The 14854-nt window shown below is 45.5% G+C and overlaps 9 protein-coding genes across 9 annotated transcripts; 4 read left to right on the top strand and 5 right to left on the bottom strand.

Annotated features, from left to right (window-relative positions):
- Nucleotides 1-3: 3 nt before the first annotated feature.
- SJAG_02483 (meiotic recombination protein) lies at nt 4-2214 on the bottom strand. The gene has a single exon (XM_002173654.2). The coding sequence runs from the start codon at nt 1960-1962 to the stop codon at nt 463-465; it is 1500 nt and encodes a 499-aa protein (XP_002173690.1). The 5' UTR covers nt 1963-2214; the 3' UTR covers nt 4-462.
- A 129-nt stretch (nt 2215-2343) lies between these two features.
- On the top strand, nt 2344-3751 carry SJAG_02482 (coatomer delta subunit Ret2). The gene is made up of 4 exons (XM_002173653.2): nt 2344-2414; nt 2455-2494; nt 2539-2942; nt 3104-3751. Exons 1-4 carry the CDS (start codon nt 2412-2414, stop codon nt 3356-3358), a joined length of 702 nt encoding a protein of 233 aa, XP_002173689.2. The 5' UTR covers nt 2344-2411; the 3' UTR covers nt 3359-3751.
- On the bottom strand, nt 2413-6183 carry SJAG_02481 (cAMP-specific phosphodiesterase Cgs2). The gene is made up of 4 exons (XM_002173652.2): nt 5775-6183; nt 5702-5710; nt 4897-5651; nt 2413-4689 (listed from the first exon to the last, which is right to left on the bottom strand). Exons 1-4 carry the CDS (start codon nt 5886-5888, stop codon nt 4161-4163), a joined length of 1407 nt encoding a protein of 468 aa, XP_002173688.2. The 5' UTR covers nt 5889-6183; the 3' UTR covers nt 2413-4160.
- A 973-nt stretch (nt 6184-7156) lies between these two features.
- Nucleotides 7157-8949, bottom strand: SJAG_02479 (40S ribosomal protein S0). The gene has a single exon (XM_002173650.2). It carries the CDS (start codon nt 8888-8890, stop codon nt 8021-8023), a length of 870 nt encoding a protein of 289 aa, XP_002173686.1. The 5' UTR covers nt 8891-8949; the 3' UTR covers nt 7157-8020.
- On the top strand, nt 7272-7915 carry SJAG_02480 (hypothetical protein). The gene is made up of 2 exons (XM_002173651.2): nt 7272-7523; nt 7597-7915. Exons 1-2 carry the CDS (start codon nt 7377-7379, stop codon nt 7741-7743), a joined length of 294 nt encoding a protein of 97 aa, XP_002173687.1. The 5' UTR covers nt 7272-7376; the 3' UTR covers nt 7744-7915.
- Nucleotides 8950-9063: 114 nt separating the features above from the next.
- SJAG_02478 (beta-glucosidase Adg3) lies at nt 9064-11113 on the bottom strand. Its single transcript, XM_002173649.2, has one exon. The coding sequence runs from the start codon at nt 10834-10836 to the stop codon at nt 9175-9177; it is 1662 nt and encodes a 553-aa protein (XP_002173685.1). The 5' UTR covers nt 10837-11113; the 3' UTR covers nt 9064-9174.
- Nucleotides 11114-11657: 544 nt separating this feature from the next.
- SJAG_02477 (40S ribosomal protein S5) lies at nt 11658-12549 on the top strand. The gene is made up of 2 exons (XM_002173648.2): nt 11658-11815; nt 11918-12549. Exons 1-2 carry the CDS (start codon nt 11682-11684, stop codon nt 12417-12419), a joined length of 636 nt encoding a protein of 211 aa, XP_002173684.1. The 5' UTR covers nt 11658-11681; the 3' UTR covers nt 12420-12549.
- On the bottom strand, nt 12402-13675 carry SJAG_05269 (hypothetical protein). The gene has a single exon (XM_002173647.2). It carries the CDS (start codon nt 13475-13477, stop codon nt 12665-12667), a length of 813 nt encoding a protein of 270 aa, XP_002173683.2. The 5' UTR covers nt 13478-13675; the 3' UTR covers nt 12402-12664.
- An 81-nt stretch (nt 13676-13756) lies between these two features.
- SJAG_02476 (hypothetical protein) lies at nt 13757-14767 on the top strand (the record flags this gene model as incomplete). Its single annotated transcript, XM_002173646.1, has 1 exon — nt 13757-14767. The coding sequence occupies one exon, from the start codon at nt 13757-13759 to the stop codon at nt 14765-14767; it is 1011 nt and encodes a 336-aa protein (XP_002173682.1).
- Between the last annotated feature and the right edge of the window lie 87 nt (nt 14768-14854).

Below are 14854 nucleotides of genomic sequence, written 5' to 3'. Positions count from 1 at the left end.
AGATACAATAACAATATTAATTCATTACTCATAAACAAAGCTATGATACAGTCTTACAAGGAATGTCTATCGTGCTAACAATGCATAACGCCGAGTTGTACGGCACAAAGCATTAACAAAGCCTAACATGAACAGCAGACAATGGTTTTACACCTCACAACTAACCTGCCCGGCATTCTAATATTAGCAACGGGAGAAGTCCCACGAACACGGCAGTAAGGGAAACAAAAACCCAGCAGTAGAAGACCAGATAGCTCAAAAAAATAATAACCTTCAACCAAAAGACGGAAATGACTAGGACCAGTGCGGACGGTGAATGTTCGGATTACATGAAAACGCGGGAAACTGTTTAGAAACCTAAGAACCAACAAAAGAGAAATAAAGGACGGGGATGAAAACGATTGACAAAAGGTGGGATTCGGAAGTGAGACGGAAGTTTTCGCAATGAGTTTGGGCTAAAACCTAAACCTCTGCTTCTAAGTTTTCATGTAATGCGTTATCCACATCATCATCATTCACAAAGCCCTCACCGGTTTTTGTCTTCTTGGCAGCCAAGCCAAACGTCGACAGTTCGCCATCCTCATGTTCCGTTTCCTCATCGCTGACGATGTTCTCTTCCAGGTCTTGCTCAAAATTTCGTTTAACAGGCGTAGAAACGTTGGAGCGAACGAACTCGCTCTGCCGCGACTGATCCTCGTCTTCATCAGTAACTGCTTGCTCTTCCAACTGCTGGATTCCATTTGACTCATAATCGCTTTTTAAGTCCGCGTCATCTTCAACAAGTTCAGCGCCGCCGGCTTGCACCAAACCTTTTTGTCCTTCACTAACAGTATCATCGTCTGTAGCAATTGCAGCAGACTCATTCTGTATCTCGTCGCTAACCATAACACTTTCTTCAACCTCATGCGTCAACGGGACAGATGGCTCTCCTTCGAGTCCATCATCTTTGCCTTTTTCCGTGACAACCTCTTCGGGACGGCTCTCAGAATCAGTGTCAATACGTCCGAGCTCCGGTTGATCGCTGATAATTGAGCTTTGTTCATCCACATCTTCTTCAACATCACTATTCGCTTGTGAAGACGATCTTGAGGAGCGCTGGACAAGTTTATTATAACGTGCGATAAAACGCGGTTGTGTAGCAACGTGGATACGAAACACCTGGTTTGGTTCAGATTGAGAGGCAAACAGTCCAACCATGTCCACAAGGTTAATTTGACTTGCGTAAATATTATCCTCAGCCATAGATAGGTCTAAACCCTCAAAACTGCAAACGAGCTCAACATCGTCCGCCAACAGACCAAGGGAGTCCAATCGCGCACGAAGTATACCAAATAAATATTCCAAGCTCATTGATTCCATGAAATCTTCATCACCGGAAAGAATAGGAGGTTGGAAATTCGACTCAGAAGGACCCCCCAACAAATTCACCTCGCCCAAGATAGGAAGGACAACCTTTGCCTCAACTCCGGCGTCCGCATCATCAACAATATCACCAAAAATGTCCCCCTGGTCTGCCGCAGTTGACAATGGCTCTACAGAGTTGATGGCATCGCTTGTTTTGGCTGCGTCAATCGGGTCTTCCTCTTTGTTGTTAACGGCGCCATTATTGACGCCAGTGTTTTCTTTTTCACTTACTGTAGCTGAAGGTAACCTTTCGCGACCAGTGGGGTTTACCGCTGCTTTCTTATTGTTATCTTGTGCTTCAAAGGCAGGCTGTGTGAAGGTGTTTAAAACACTTTCAGCGTTTTCCTTAATTACATTGGCGTAATCATCGGACAAGCTTTCTTCCAATTCGGTATTTATATCATTTTTTACGGCTGTGGGAACAGTGGCCGGAGATATCATTCTCACTTCGTTAGGAAATGCACCACTCATTTCAAGCAAGGTTTCAAACTTTTCATAATCATCCAAAAGATATGGAGAAAGCTGTCTCTCAAAAGCGACTTGCTGTACTGATTCCATTAATCAGAAACAAGAGTATAGAGAAATAAAATATAGCAAAATGTACCAGTAGACAGAGCAATTGAAAATATATCAATCCTAAGACCTGCTGCGAAAAGTACGGATTTACACAAAAAAAAACACTTAATAAGAAATTCTCTGTTTAACTAGTAAAAATAAAAGCTTATAATTGTTGAAAAATAGCTAAAACTGTCAGTAAAGACACGAATTTACCTGTAGTCTTTTTTCCTAAAGTATCTGTGTGGTTGGTAGTTGGCAGGACGTAGAGGACGGAGAGTGCGTAAAAAGCATGTGGTGCGTTAGTGTGCGTAGTACTACGTTATTTGGCATTACTGCAGTTTAAGCAGAGTACTGTAAACAGTTTACTGAGAACTAATGGAGTCCACCGCATAATAACCTCTCAGGTAACTTGTACAGGACTCTCTTGACCATAGCAAACAACAGAAATAATGGTAGGATTACGAGGTTCAGGCTAATTACTAACAGTGATAGGTGGTACTGGCTGCAGGTATTGTTAATAGAGGCGGAAAAGGTATGTTAAATTGGTTTGTGCTCTTAACTAACACGGATAAATAGCTGTGTTGTCGCGTCAATTTCGCGATATGTCCAGAACCAGAGTCGAGAGTCTTCTTTCTACGTTTCCTGGATTAATTTCTAAGGGAACTCAACACACGAGTGTTGAAACGGAAAACGTTCGGTTTGTTTATCAGCCATTGGATGAATTGTATATGGTTCTTATTACGAATAAGCAATCCAACATTCTTGAGGATATTGAGACGCTACATCTTTTCAATCAGGCTGTCACTTCTATGTCTAGCACTGCTGATGAGCGTGATATATTGGAGAACGCATTTGAAATTCTCTGTGCCTTTGATGAAATCACAAGTCTGGGTTATCGTGACAACGTCTCGCTTTCACAGATTAAAAAGTATCTTGAAATGGAGAGTCATGAAGAGAAAATTCAAGAAATTGTTTCTAGAGTAAGTGACCTACGTGATTTGCAATGCGAGCTTTTTTCAAACGGACACGATATAAAAGTACATAACCGTGTACAGTCCATAACAAACAAAGTGATCATATATCTTCACTCACTTCTTTGCAGCCGCTATAAATGTCGCTATATATACTAACAATCTTTTAGAACAAAGAATTGGAAGCCAACGAGGAGAGAAAACGGAGAATCAAGCAACTGGAGTTACAGCGCAAAGAGTCCTCTCGTCGTGGTTTTGGAAGCGATAGTTACGAAAGCGGAGGCTATCAAGCCGTTTCAAACCCTGTTACCGCGGAGGTGAAGGAAGAAGTTATGGATTATTACTATACATCCTCTGAACGTACCGCACCTGGACCCAAGGTGAAGGGAATGCAGCTCGGCAAAAAGGGCAGATCCAACCTGTGAACGTAAATGGATATCAATTGCATGTTAACGCATCCGCCTGGTGCCTCTATGTGACCTTGTTTGAGCTGCACCGATAATGAATTGGGCCATCTGAAACTCGCTATTGAGATTAGATTGTTACGAAATCGACCTATCGCCGTTGGGCCAATGATGAACGCTCGGGTGTGCAAAAGGTCCACAAATATTAGTACAGCAATGCATTTCCCTGACCATACCTTTATTCTCTGTGTGGAAAGCTGTGGTTTGGGATTTATTACGGTAATAGATAGTGATACATGTGCAGCAATGTCTGATGGCTAGCCGCTTTTAATGATGTGATGAGGGTGGAAAGCACGCACATATACAGTTCGGGTGAATTATATAAACAGAAAGAGTAACTGAACAGATGAAAACAAGAAGAATCAAGTTGGATCCTGGAAAGAAAATGTACACTGCATTCTTCGTGAAGTAAAAACCCGTGGAATACATGAAATTGTAAGCCTAGGAAGACGTGTTCACGGAAGAGCGCAAGACGACACAACAATGGTGCCTGTAAATGGTGTTTACGAGAAAGTGAAATTTGAGTAAAGAAAGAGAGTGTAGAGAGGGGCTTGAGGAATGCTTAAGTAGACAAAAATAGATGGCTCGGCAAATGAAACGGTGTTAACGACAGCATACCAGTTCTCAAACTTGTCAAATATGAAGGAGAGTATCAACACCATATGCGTATAGCGATGATATGTCCTCATGGAGTTACGAGAACAAGACGTCAAAACATTAGTAGCACCGGTCAAGTATATAAATCTTTATGCGATTTGTCCCCTCAGAAACGGTAAATGGAGTGAGGCTGTAGTACCTCAAACTTCATGTCAAGCGATACCTCCTCCGCATGACTGTGAAGCTCCTGGAGAATAGCATCCGATGCAGAAGAGGTATGTCTTGGATCACTCTTTATATGGCAGATGAGACAAGTTACATTATGTGTGTTGCCTCCTAAGTTAGTAACCATCTGTTGCAATGAGTGCAACTCGTGAACAAGAGTATTTGGACACATATGTCCGAAAAGCAGCTCATTCGGCACATCAACGGTAGAGCATTCAACGGTTATATACTTCAGTTTGTCCTGTTGAATTAAAGGAGCAATTGTTTCCCAGATTTCATGATTATAATGTTTTCCGGAAGTTTGATCGGCCTCAACGTCACCGAAGGCAATGAAATAATGATCAGTAGTAACGTTACGAAGCAGAAAGGCAGACGAAAGTACTGTGTGTCCGAAACTGCAACCGTGGCTGACAATAAAAGGTCGCACGTGAAGAGTACTTGTGATGGGAGAGTACAGATCGGGTGAAATACTAAAGGTTAGTTACAGAGCTGGGAATGGAAAAGCTTGCAAAAAGATATGGCAAGTAGTTTTAGCACTGCAAATACATTCTTCCCGCTCCTGGGAATGACTATTCATCCAACATGATTTAGTTTGAAGCAAAGATATTCCCAGTGAGCAGTTTGAGTTGTTATGGTTCATGGGCCTCCCAATTGATGAGCGCTAAGTTTGTACATACCTTTTGTATATAAGAAAGCCTGCTTGGTCAAGTGCTGGCCAAACGATGTTGTTAAAGATGTGTTTTTTCATGCTCTCAATATTGAAGTCAAGAGCTGCAATCTGACGAGGATGCTCTGTAGTAAAGACGGCACTGTTAATTATGAGTCCGGCGAGATGATCAATATGACAGTGTGAAATGAGGAACGTGTGTATGCGTTCTTCGGAAAGCAGCCAAGCTTTATAGTAAGAGGTAGAGATGTTTTCGTCGATTTTTGTAGGAATTGCACAGCCATAAGCTTGAGTAAGCTTATAGAAGCCAGGTGCAGCGTCTTCCGAATCTGTACTCGTGTTACTGTCCTCGACAAGGCAGTTGGAGTCAGGAGAGCTATCGCCGGACTCCTTAATAGCGATTACTTCATGCACATCTCCAACAGAAAACGACTGTCCCTCGGCATGTGAGCTTGTGGATGCTAACGGGGAGGTTTCTCTTGGTGCTTTCCTCGAGCTTTGGTTTGATACACTATCCATGTCTTCGTCACTGTCATTACGGTGTTTTTTGGCGCCAGAACAAGACGATGCGTCGTTTTTATTTTCTACACCGTCGTCCTCGTTGTCCGAAGACTTTTTCCATTTGGATATCGTATCAAGAAATGGCGAGTTTTCAACAAGCTCAATCAGACTTGACAAGTGAGTTCCTCCATCAATTGAAATAACTTCCTCAAAGTGCGCATCTGAAACCAAATGACCACTACAATGAGTTTCTAATGGACCACCCTTCCATCGAATTAGTAACGAAACGTGAAAAGCTTGTTGTAATCACTCACATTGTTTCCCTGAAAGTTAGTATTGATATTTTCGCAAAAATATTTAGTCCAAACAATAAGTAATCGCCCTTACCAGTGAAACCAACGTAAAAGAGGCTTCTTCAGCCATTTTAAAGCGGTTTCCTGAACAGCAGAACTGGACAGGTAGAATTGGGCCAGAAGGCTCGTTCCAAGCGGTAGCCCACATGTGGGCGGTGGGGGTGAGACATGTGGGGCATCCCACTTGGCAGAATGGACTAAAAGATTTGCTAAATCAAAAAATGCAGGGAACAAATGAATTCGTTCAGCAGCTGGAGGAACGTTTTGTTTTACTATGGACGATTACTTCGTGCTGGCTCGGGATTTCTTTGAAGGACATTGACGTGATGAGGTGTTGTATACTTGGTAAGGTAAGCGAGATGAGGTAAGGAGGATGATAAGGGTATAGAGAGTTACTGAAATTGTTGATAACACGACCCTTGCTGGGATTCCACATTTGTATATCTCTGTTTATTTTTTTTATTTTTTTATTTTTATTTATTTTTATTTATTTATTTTTTTGGCAATCTTAATTATGCGAGTATATGAAATTTAGAAGTATTAGCGATCAGTTTGTTTATTTGAGCCCAAAATAGCTGGGAACACTAAAGAGTATAAAGACTATTAAATCGTATCTCCGGAACAAGTGTTTATCGTCACAGGGATTCCATGACCTTTCAAAATTTTAGATAATAGTAGCCGGTATGATCTAAGCGAATGACAATGTCGCTATCGAACGCAATTCAGATAAATTGTAATGTAAAACTGTGTCATATCAAGTGTTGAAACGATGAGAGGTGTTACTTATGGTAATGTGCGTTAATTTCTGTGTACCCTGTATGCAAAGAAATAACTGTCACACACTGGGAACCTAATTAGTTACAGCCGACTATGTAGACCAAGACGAATGAATTTTATTGATTCAACCTACTCTTTAAAGGGCTTCGGACGCCCCGATCTATTCAACTAGTAATTGTTTCAATAATTATGATTCTGGACCTTCGTCGATTGCAAAGTGTAGAAGCATTACACTGCGAGCAATAAAGTTTCTTGTGAAATTTAATATTTTGCTTTTTCGTACGTTCCTTTACATCAAGTTATCGAGCAAGATAACAAGTTATGAAGTAACGCGACTCTATAATTCTACGCTTGAGCGAATATACTTGTTTGTTTACCCATTGCATCCTCACATCGCTAACTAGCACGGACGAAATCTCGCTTTTTTGAACTAAGGTTTCGGCGTTGCGAGTTTATGAACATAGTGTTACCACTAAAATAACAAATGTTCCTCGGTTAGATAATCTTGAACGAATGGAAATGTTCTTTGAAAAACGAACAAATCCAGTTGTGGCGACGAAAACGAACAAAGCGCACCATGCCACTCAAACCAAACCATTGACTAAAAAATCACGTTGAATGAGTATACAGATACTCTAAGCTACCTATTTGTAGACAAGCAACGCATCACAGTTTTCCTTGCCAGTCGTACTAAACACTCGCTTAGATAATTTAAGCTTATCTAAACATACATATTCAACCTTCCGCCCTCACAGGCCCCGCCGTCCTATTCTACCGCCCTGCCAGCATTACCCGAAATCACCTGCCTACCGTCCGTCCCCCCGTCCAGCTTGGCTGCACTAACCGCTGCTCTTCTGCCATGAACCGTCTTCGAATCTACGACACCCTGCACCGGACGGCTGTTTCAGCTCTCATTCTCGCAACCATTGGCGGCACGTTCCTCACAGGACGGGCATTCATGCAACATCGAATGCGCCGTTTGGAGGCACTGGAGCGCATGGAGCAGGTACGACGATAAATGCCAGTGTTTGCTCACGCACTGCGAGACGAAACGCTGACAAAATAATCTAACCAACCAGATCGGCAAACTTAGCGGCTCCCAAAGCAGCGAGAACAATCTTGGGCAAGAACAGCAAAACGCACTGGACCAGGTTGTCGAAAACGAGCTTAGTCAAGTAAGCCCAAACAAGAGCAGCGCCGCAGCAGAAAGTGCAGCTCCGCAATAACGACCACCGGTTTAACACATGTTTCTGCACAAGCAATCAATGAAAGAAACGGACAACACGCCAACGTGGTACTGTTTCAAGTAAAAAGTCATTTAGAGATGAAAGCGTCTCCCTCCCATAAGGCACCATTTAGGAAAAACTTGACCATATGTCAAATGAATTCGTAGTCCTTTTAAACCATTTTCATTACTCCCTTTAAAGGTGTTTTTCTGTATCCAAGAGCAAAATGATGCTGTGAACACACATCTCCTTGAGTGTGTGTACGTTTTTTACGAGTCTACTGAGCAGCAGTGGCAGTCCAGTCAGAGGTAGAGGCACCAACGGTGCTCCAGTCGCCAGTAGCAGCCTCGTCCCAAGCACCCTCACCGACTTGGCCAGCAGTAGCGGCAGCAAGGACATCGGCATCAACAGCTCCAGCAGCGACAGCCTCGAACTCAGCGGCAGCCTCGGCAGTGGTGGCGGCCTCAGCAGCAGCTTCGGCAGCAGCCTTAGCCTCCTCCTCGCGCTCAATCTCTTCGGGATCGCGATAGAAGTACATATCGACCATAACGTCCCAGGCACCAGTACGAGTAAGAGCACCACGAAGACGCAAAACCTCACGGGCCAAGAGCCACCAAACGAGACCAATGGACTTGTAACCCTTGTTGTTGGTGGGAATGGCAACATCGACATGAGCCAAAGGAGAATCAGTGTCGCAAAGGGCAATGACGGGAATGTTGACATAGGAAGCCTCCTTGATGGCTTGAGCATCAGCACGAGGATCCGTGGCGATGATGAGACGAGGCTCACGGAAGGTACGAGTGATGTAGTTGGTGAAGTTACCGGGGGTGAAACGGCCAGCGATGGCAGTAGCACCGGTGTGAGCAGCAAACTTCAGAACGGCACGGTGACCATAGGGACGAGAAGAGACGACACAAACGTCAGCGGGGTTCTCGACGGTGGCAATGATACGAGCCGCCAAGACGATCTTCTCCCAAGTCTTGCCAATGTTGATGATGTTAACACCATCAGCACGGCGCTTCCACACGTAATTCTCCATGCGGATCTCCAAATTCTTGGAGCCGATATGGCAAGAAGCAGCAAGAAGCTGCTTAATGTCCTCTTCGGTCGCGTTCAAAACCGAGGGGTGGGCCACAGATTCAGCCATGAATGGACAAGGATGATGGTAAAAGGAAGAAGTCTCGCCCACCAATCGATCAGTGTGGTGGTGTCCGTGACTGTTTTCTATCAGCATAAAGTTAAATTAAGCGACCACGTGACGTGTTTAGACTTGCAACCTGAACGGCAAGCGAACTTTACGACGCATTCCCCGCTGCAACCTAAAATTAATACAACACTTCGTTCTATTCCAACTAACCATTCATTAAGAAAAAGAAATACAAACAATAAACGAACGTGAAAGCGCCTGCGCTCTAAAAGAACGCGACAAACTTATGCAGCAGTGGCCTCGGTGAGGACGGTAACGACTTGAGTGGTGGCATCAGCGGTAGAGTACACGTAGACGACCTCCTCGTCGGAACCATCCTGGGAGGAAACAGCAGCAGCGCTCGTGGTAGGAAGTACCTCAGAGGTAGCGGCAGGAGTGCTGGAAGCAGCAGCAGCAGCGGGTTCGCTAGAGGCAGCGACCGGGCTGCTAGCGGCGGCGGGGGCACTAGAAGCAACAGAAGCAGCAGGTGTGCTCTCAGGGGCTGCTTGGGTAGAAGGAGCGGCACTGGAAGCCGCAACAGGAGTAGTAGTAGCAGCATCCTGAGTAGTGGCAGGGGCAGCACTAGAAACGGGAGCGTCGCTCGAGACAGCAGCGGGGGCACTGGATGCAGGAGCCGCGCTAGAGACAACAGGAGTCTCGCTGGAAGCAGGGGCGACACTAGAAACAACGGCAGGAGTGCTGGAGACAGGGGCAGCGCTCGAGGCGGCAACAGGAGTGCTGGAGGCGGGAGCGGCGCTAGAAACAGCGGCAGGGGCACTGGAAGCAACGACGCTCGAGACGGGAGCAGCGCTGGAAGCAGCAGCGGCACTGCTTTGTGCAACGGAGCTAGACTTCACCACAGTTGCAAAGGTGGTGGGAGTAGCAGACGAAGAGGCACGCACAACAGAAGAGGTGGCAGCAGCGGAGGAAGCACGAGCAGAGCTGCTCACAGCAACAGAGCTGGAGCTAGTAACGGTACCGTTGGTACCATACTCCTCAATGATGATACGAGCGCTGGTACCCTTGGGGAAACCAATAACACAGAAACAAGCACCTCCAGCACCCGTAGGACTGCCAGGAGGGCAGCCCTGGACACCGCCTTGACGGGGGTCAACGTAGCAGGGGAGACCCGAGCAACCGTCACCCTCACACTCAAGACGAAGACCAAAAGTGGGAGCGATATCGACCCAGTTAGGGTCATCAACATAAATAGGGTTCGAACCAAGCTTAACGTACGTAATGCCGTTAGCGTCCATGTTCGCACCAGCAACGTAGGGGGACCAGTTACCGTAAGGGTTGTCGGTCGTACCCCAAACGCAGCCATCGTCGGTGCTAACACCAGGAGCATTGATGTAGTAATGGGCGGCAGTACCGGCCCAGTACGAGGTGTCGGGAACAGCCAAGACTTGCTTGGAGTTCGCACTCACCCAAGTGGGAATAAGCATGGCTTCGTTACCAGGCAAAACAGTTTGGCAGAAGGAAACACCCTTGCCAGTTCTGTCGACAGCATACACGTTACCAACACCAGGGTAACAGTAATCCTTCTTGGGGTATGGCTTCTCCATAGTACCGTCCGAGTTACAGTAGAGACCACCGTACATGGACTCGGGGTAGGAGTAAGTAGTGGCCTCGGGATCCCATTGGCCCATCAAATAACCAGGCTCACAAGCGTAGGGACAGTAGTTTCCGGGCAAACAAGGCTGATCGGGGGACATGGCCCACCCAGCGTTCTCGTACTGCGGAGTAACGGCGACCATCTTGTCGGCATAGGGGAAAGCACATTGCGTCGAGCCACGGGCTTTCACGGATGAACGGTGAGGATGCGAGTGAGAACGGCGAGTGTGACGAGCAAGAGCAGAGCCCGTCAAGAGGGCATAAACGATAAATGCAAGTGACTTAGGGACCATATTGAGAGTCTATAGACAAAACAAGATATAAAGCGAGTGTAAGTGGTTGGGAAATGCAAGTTACACAGATTCTCTATGTAACGCTTGTGCTTAATGAGGCTGGACAGCTAAGAAGACAGTATGAAGTAAGAATTGAAAAAGAGAGGAAGGTTTAGCAAACAGGGAATAAAAGAACGACCAATGCTGCTAAAAAGGAAAGAACCAAAAGAATACTGTCCTAAGCGTGTACACGACTCAAAAAAGCGGTATCCAGGCGAACGGTAAACAGTGATACAACGGAGTAGTTGGTTAAGGTTAAGTGAGTAGGCAGCGGATGAAAAGCTTATGAATAAGATTCCGTACTTGCACGTGACCTGGGGCTGCGATTGATTGGCTACTCTGAAGATCAGGGGCCTCCTTGTCCGGTTATTGCTGATTGGTTGACGTGCACATGGCAATTTATTAAGAAAGGAAAGTATAGTGGCGGTGGGGAAAGCGGAGAACTAGAGATGGGAAACTTCGGTTCCATCGATAAGCGAAACAAGCGGTCGTAAGGTATGTCAGGCGGTGGCCGCAGCACGAGGACTGTCATATCGGTTTTTATACGGGCTGCTCCGTTTTTGTGCTCGGCGAAACATATACGCAATTTTCTTTGTGTTTTTCCTTTGTCTGTGTTTTCTTTGTTCTGATGCGATACATCGGATAGGGAGATTTAAGGAGGCTCAAAGTAGCGTGATGGAGCGGGGTACGATTCATTAAGCCTCCTTATATTAATTTAGCGAGCGTCATCCCACGACTCGTTCCCCACCGTCTAGCCCTACCCTAACCGAAAAGCCAGTCACGCACGAAATCTGCTATACCAAACAATGGCTGTCGACTCTACCATCACCACAATGGCAGCATCCATCCCCGCGGAGGTTTCTTTGGACGAGAGCGGAAGCATTAAGCTTTTCAACAAGTTCCCCTTTGAGGGTGTTGAGGTGAAGGACATTTCCTTGGTGTAAGTAAGAAATGTGCTGGTCGGAAGCATGAAGCGTCGTCGTCGACACGGGCCTTCTCACCAGTCCCCATTACGGTATCGTCCATACTAACAAGTGTCTAGTGACTACATCACCATTGGAAATGGCCAACCCCTTCCCCACACTGCTGGTCGCTTCCAAACCAAGCGTTTCCGCAAGGCCCGCTGCTTCATTGTCGAGCGTTTGGCTAACAGCTTGATGATGAACGGCCGTAACAACGGTAAGAAGCTCTTGGCTGCTCGTATTGTCAAGCACGCTTTCGAGATCATCGCTCTTTTGACCGACCAAAACCCTCTCCAAGTTTTGGTTGACGCCGTTGCTGCCTGTGGTCCTCGTGAGGACTCTACCCGTATTGGTAGTGCCGGTACCGTCCGTCGCCAAGCTGTCGATGTCTCTCCCCTTCGTCGTGTCAACCAAGCTATTGCTTTGATCACCATTGGTGCTCGTGAGGCTGCTTTCCGCAACGTCAAGTCCATCTCTGAGTGCTTGGCTGAGGAGATCATTAACGCCGCCAAGGGTTCTTCCAACTCTTACGCCATTAAGAAGAAGGATGAGCTCGAGCGTGTCGCCAAGAGCAACCGTTAAGGTGGCTAGCTTTCTTCTGTCCGTGTCATTGGCTATATTTATATGTAGTCTACGTTAAAATGGAAGCTGTCGGTAAAAAAGAACATTTTGTAAACGAGGAAAAAAAGAAAGGAGATAGTAAAGGCGAGTGAAGGTTTTTGATTGTGTTGAGGGTGTTTGGGAGAGATCGGACAATGGAGAGGGCGCTGGGCACGATGTCTTGCGGCATACGGTTGTGCTTGTGCTCTCTCGTCCGCGCATTCATCCTAGTAATGGCGCAAAAGGTGCTGCTTCATCTTCTCAATCGCATCCAAAAAGTCAATTGACTCGTCCATCTGGTATAGCCAGTGTTCTTTAGGCAGGATGCTCGTAATGTATATTGCCTGCAGCCAGTTGGCACATTCAAAGTCAGGAGCCCTGTCGACAAAGGTCTTAAATTGGTCCACTAACTCGTCAACCTGCTCCAGAGTAACGTCTTTGGCGAAACTGTGATCTCGCCAACATAAACTCCGTGATCCAAAAAACGAAGACGTGAAATAAAACCAACCGTATTGAAATGCATGATTGTCATGCATGGGTAAAAAGTGGAACGAAGGGTGGCCAAGCCGGGCGAGCGCTACTTGCTTCCTAAATTCCACTTGTTGAGGTGTGCAATTGTTTTCATCTTCAATACTATCCATTGTATTCGCCAGTCGAGTCCAAAACTTCAATGGATCGTGTGTGTGTTTGTATAAATATGTTCCAATAGCCAATGTCACGATAGTTTCGATTTCTTCACATTTTGACATGGAACGATACTCGCTGTAAAATGGTTCATCAAAGATTTTATGGTAGCCAAGAATAAAAGCTAGGGATATGTCTTGTTCGTGGGGCGTTAAAAAACGCCGTGCAGAGTAATGTTGAATGTACTGATGCAAGGCGTGGATGGTCCAGGCAAATTCTATGCTTGAACGTGAAACTTGTGCTTGAGTCGCAGAACGGGCCAGCGCAGTGCCACATTCTGAAGACACGCGTCGTGCCGTCTCATTGCAGTCATTTGTTTCCTCCTTTTCGTGGCAGCAAAGTCGTATCCATAGCATGGCAGGGAAGAGAACCACGCCGGTTACAGTCCTGAAGAAAACCCTGAGACACTTTTTTAGCTTGGAATGTTTGAATAGTTTCGTCCTAGTAAATGATCCTAGAACAACATGCATAGGCATTAATGTTTGTTTACATAGAAATAGGCCTACAAATTTAATGGCCGGTATTCGTTTTTGTGTAAACAAAAAAAAAAGATGATATGGTATAAACGTAAATAAAATTGGGCACAAACAGTACAAAAAACGTGAATACTCTGTAAACGAAACGTAGACTATAACATGTCAGAAGAAGAAGAAGCCGTCAAGTTGAAACGCAAATCAAAGTTGCGCCGTGGACTAATACGTTTCCAACGATTTATTATGAACATGGTCCTTTGCAATGCTGTGCAACCCGTTGATGCTAAGCAAACTCTACTTAAAATACAGCTAGAATCGGATAAGAGACCCGTTGAATTGCCTAATGATCCTCTGCTACTACAGCCGCCAAAAAACGCAAAAGGAACGGTCAGTCGGATGGACGTTGTAAGCTGTAACAGCGCGGCAGAGAAGATGATTGCCATTGGAAGCCCATCCGGTGTACTGAACTGGCACTGGGCTTGTCGTGAATTTGTATACCATTTGGCACAACTCGAAAAACAATGTAACCTGCAAAATGAAATCAATAAGAACCTCGGTATTTCCGAACATCGGCTTCGAATGATCAAGTGCTTGACTGTTTGGAATGACAAAGCTGGAATGAATTTTGGACTTGAAAGCATCGAATGTGCAGTAGCTAAAAGACGCGAAATATTCATTCGCCTTGTCGCTGGTCAAAGACTCTGGACTATGAGTTCTGAGCTGAATCGTCTTTCGATGTTAGTGAACTCATTCCGCGTGCTTGAGCAAGAAAGTCAATATGAACTACCACTTTCTGAGACGGAACTCGTATTCCGACATCGGGTTTGCATGTTCCAATTCGGTCATCCAGCATTTTACTTTTTACCAATGTTCAACGAAGTACAGTTGTATTACGCATGGTGCAGTTTTCTTTCCGCCTCCGTCGAACACAACTGTCCACTGGAGATTCCGTGGAACCGACCCAGCAACGTTGGTGATCCAATGAATCGTTGGGAAGAGTTGTTGCAGCTAGCCCCTAATCAAGCGTGTAGGAACTGGATACACATTCTGTTTCTCACGGAATTGCTACCAAAGAATTTGGTTCTATATGAAGTTGACCCACAAATACCCATATCTCAGACGGCAGCCTATTTGCGCGACGGGCTTCGGAAAGGATTGATTTTCTGTTTGTAGAGCATATTCACACCGCGAATTAACGGATGTGACACTGGGAATATCAAAAGAGAATACAAACAATTTCAGTAAACCAAAAATTGACCA

The sequence above is a fragment of the Schizosaccharomyces japonicus genome (assembly GCF_000149845.2).
Source record: "Schizosaccharomyces japonicus yFS275 unplaced genomic scaffold supercont5.1, whole genome shotgun sequence".
In the NCBI taxonomy this organism is placed as follows: domain Eukaryota; kingdom Fungi; phylum Ascomycota; class Schizosaccharomycetes; order Schizosaccharomycetales; family Schizosaccharomycetaceae; genus Schizosaccharomyces; species Schizosaccharomyces japonicus.
Note: the sequence above shows the minus strand (reverse complement) of the source record. Positions and strands in the feature narration are given on the sequence as shown.

Coding starts and splice junctions, on each gene's coding strand:
- SJAG_02482 (XM_002173653.2), top strand. Junction 2,495..2,538: donor TGTTAATAGAGGCGGAAAAG/GTATGTTAAATT, acceptor ACGGATAAATAG/CTGTGTTGTCGCGTCAATTT. Junction 2,943..3,103: donor TTCAAGAAATTGTTTCTAGA/GTAAGTGACCTA, acceptor ACAATCTTTTAG/AACAAAGAATTGGAAGCCAA.
- SJAG_02479 (XM_002173650.2), bottom strand. CDS start 8,890: ATGGCTGAATCTGTGGCCCACCCCTCGGTTTTGAACGCGACCGAAGAG.
- SJAG_02477 (XM_002173648.2), top strand. CDS start 11,682: ATGGCTGTCGACTCTACCATCACCACAATGGCAGCATCCATCCCCGCG. Junction 11,816..11,917: donor GTGAAGGACATTTCCTTGGT/GTAAGTAAGAAA, acceptor ACAAGTGTCTAG/TGACTACATCACCATTGGAA.
- SJAG_02481 (XM_002173652.2), bottom strand. CDS start 5,888: ATGTGGGCTACCGCTTGGAACGAGCCTTCTGGCCCAATTCTACCTGTC. Junction 4,690..4,896: donor GGCTTTCTTATATACAAAAG/GTATGTACAAAC, acceptor ACTAACCTTTAG/TATTTCACCCGATCTGTACT.
- SJAG_02478 (XM_002173649.2), bottom strand. CDS start 10,836: ATGGTCCCTAAGTCACTTGCATTTATCGTTTATGCCCTCTTGACGGGC.
- SJAG_02483 (XM_002173654.2), bottom strand. CDS start 1,962: ATGGAATCAGTACAGCAAGTCGCTTTTGAGAGACAGCTTTCTCCATAT.
- SJAG_05269 (XM_002173647.2), bottom strand. CDS start 13,477: ATGCTATGGATACGACTTTGCTGCCACGAAAAGGAGGAAACAAATGAC.
- SJAG_02480 (XM_002173651.2), top strand. CDS start 7,377: ATGAACCGTCTTCGAATCTACGACACCCTGCACCGGACGGCTGTTTCA. Junction 7,524..7,596: donor CACTGGAGCGCATGGAGCAG/GTACGACGATAA, acceptor CTAACCAACCAG/ATCGGCAAACTTAGCGGCTC.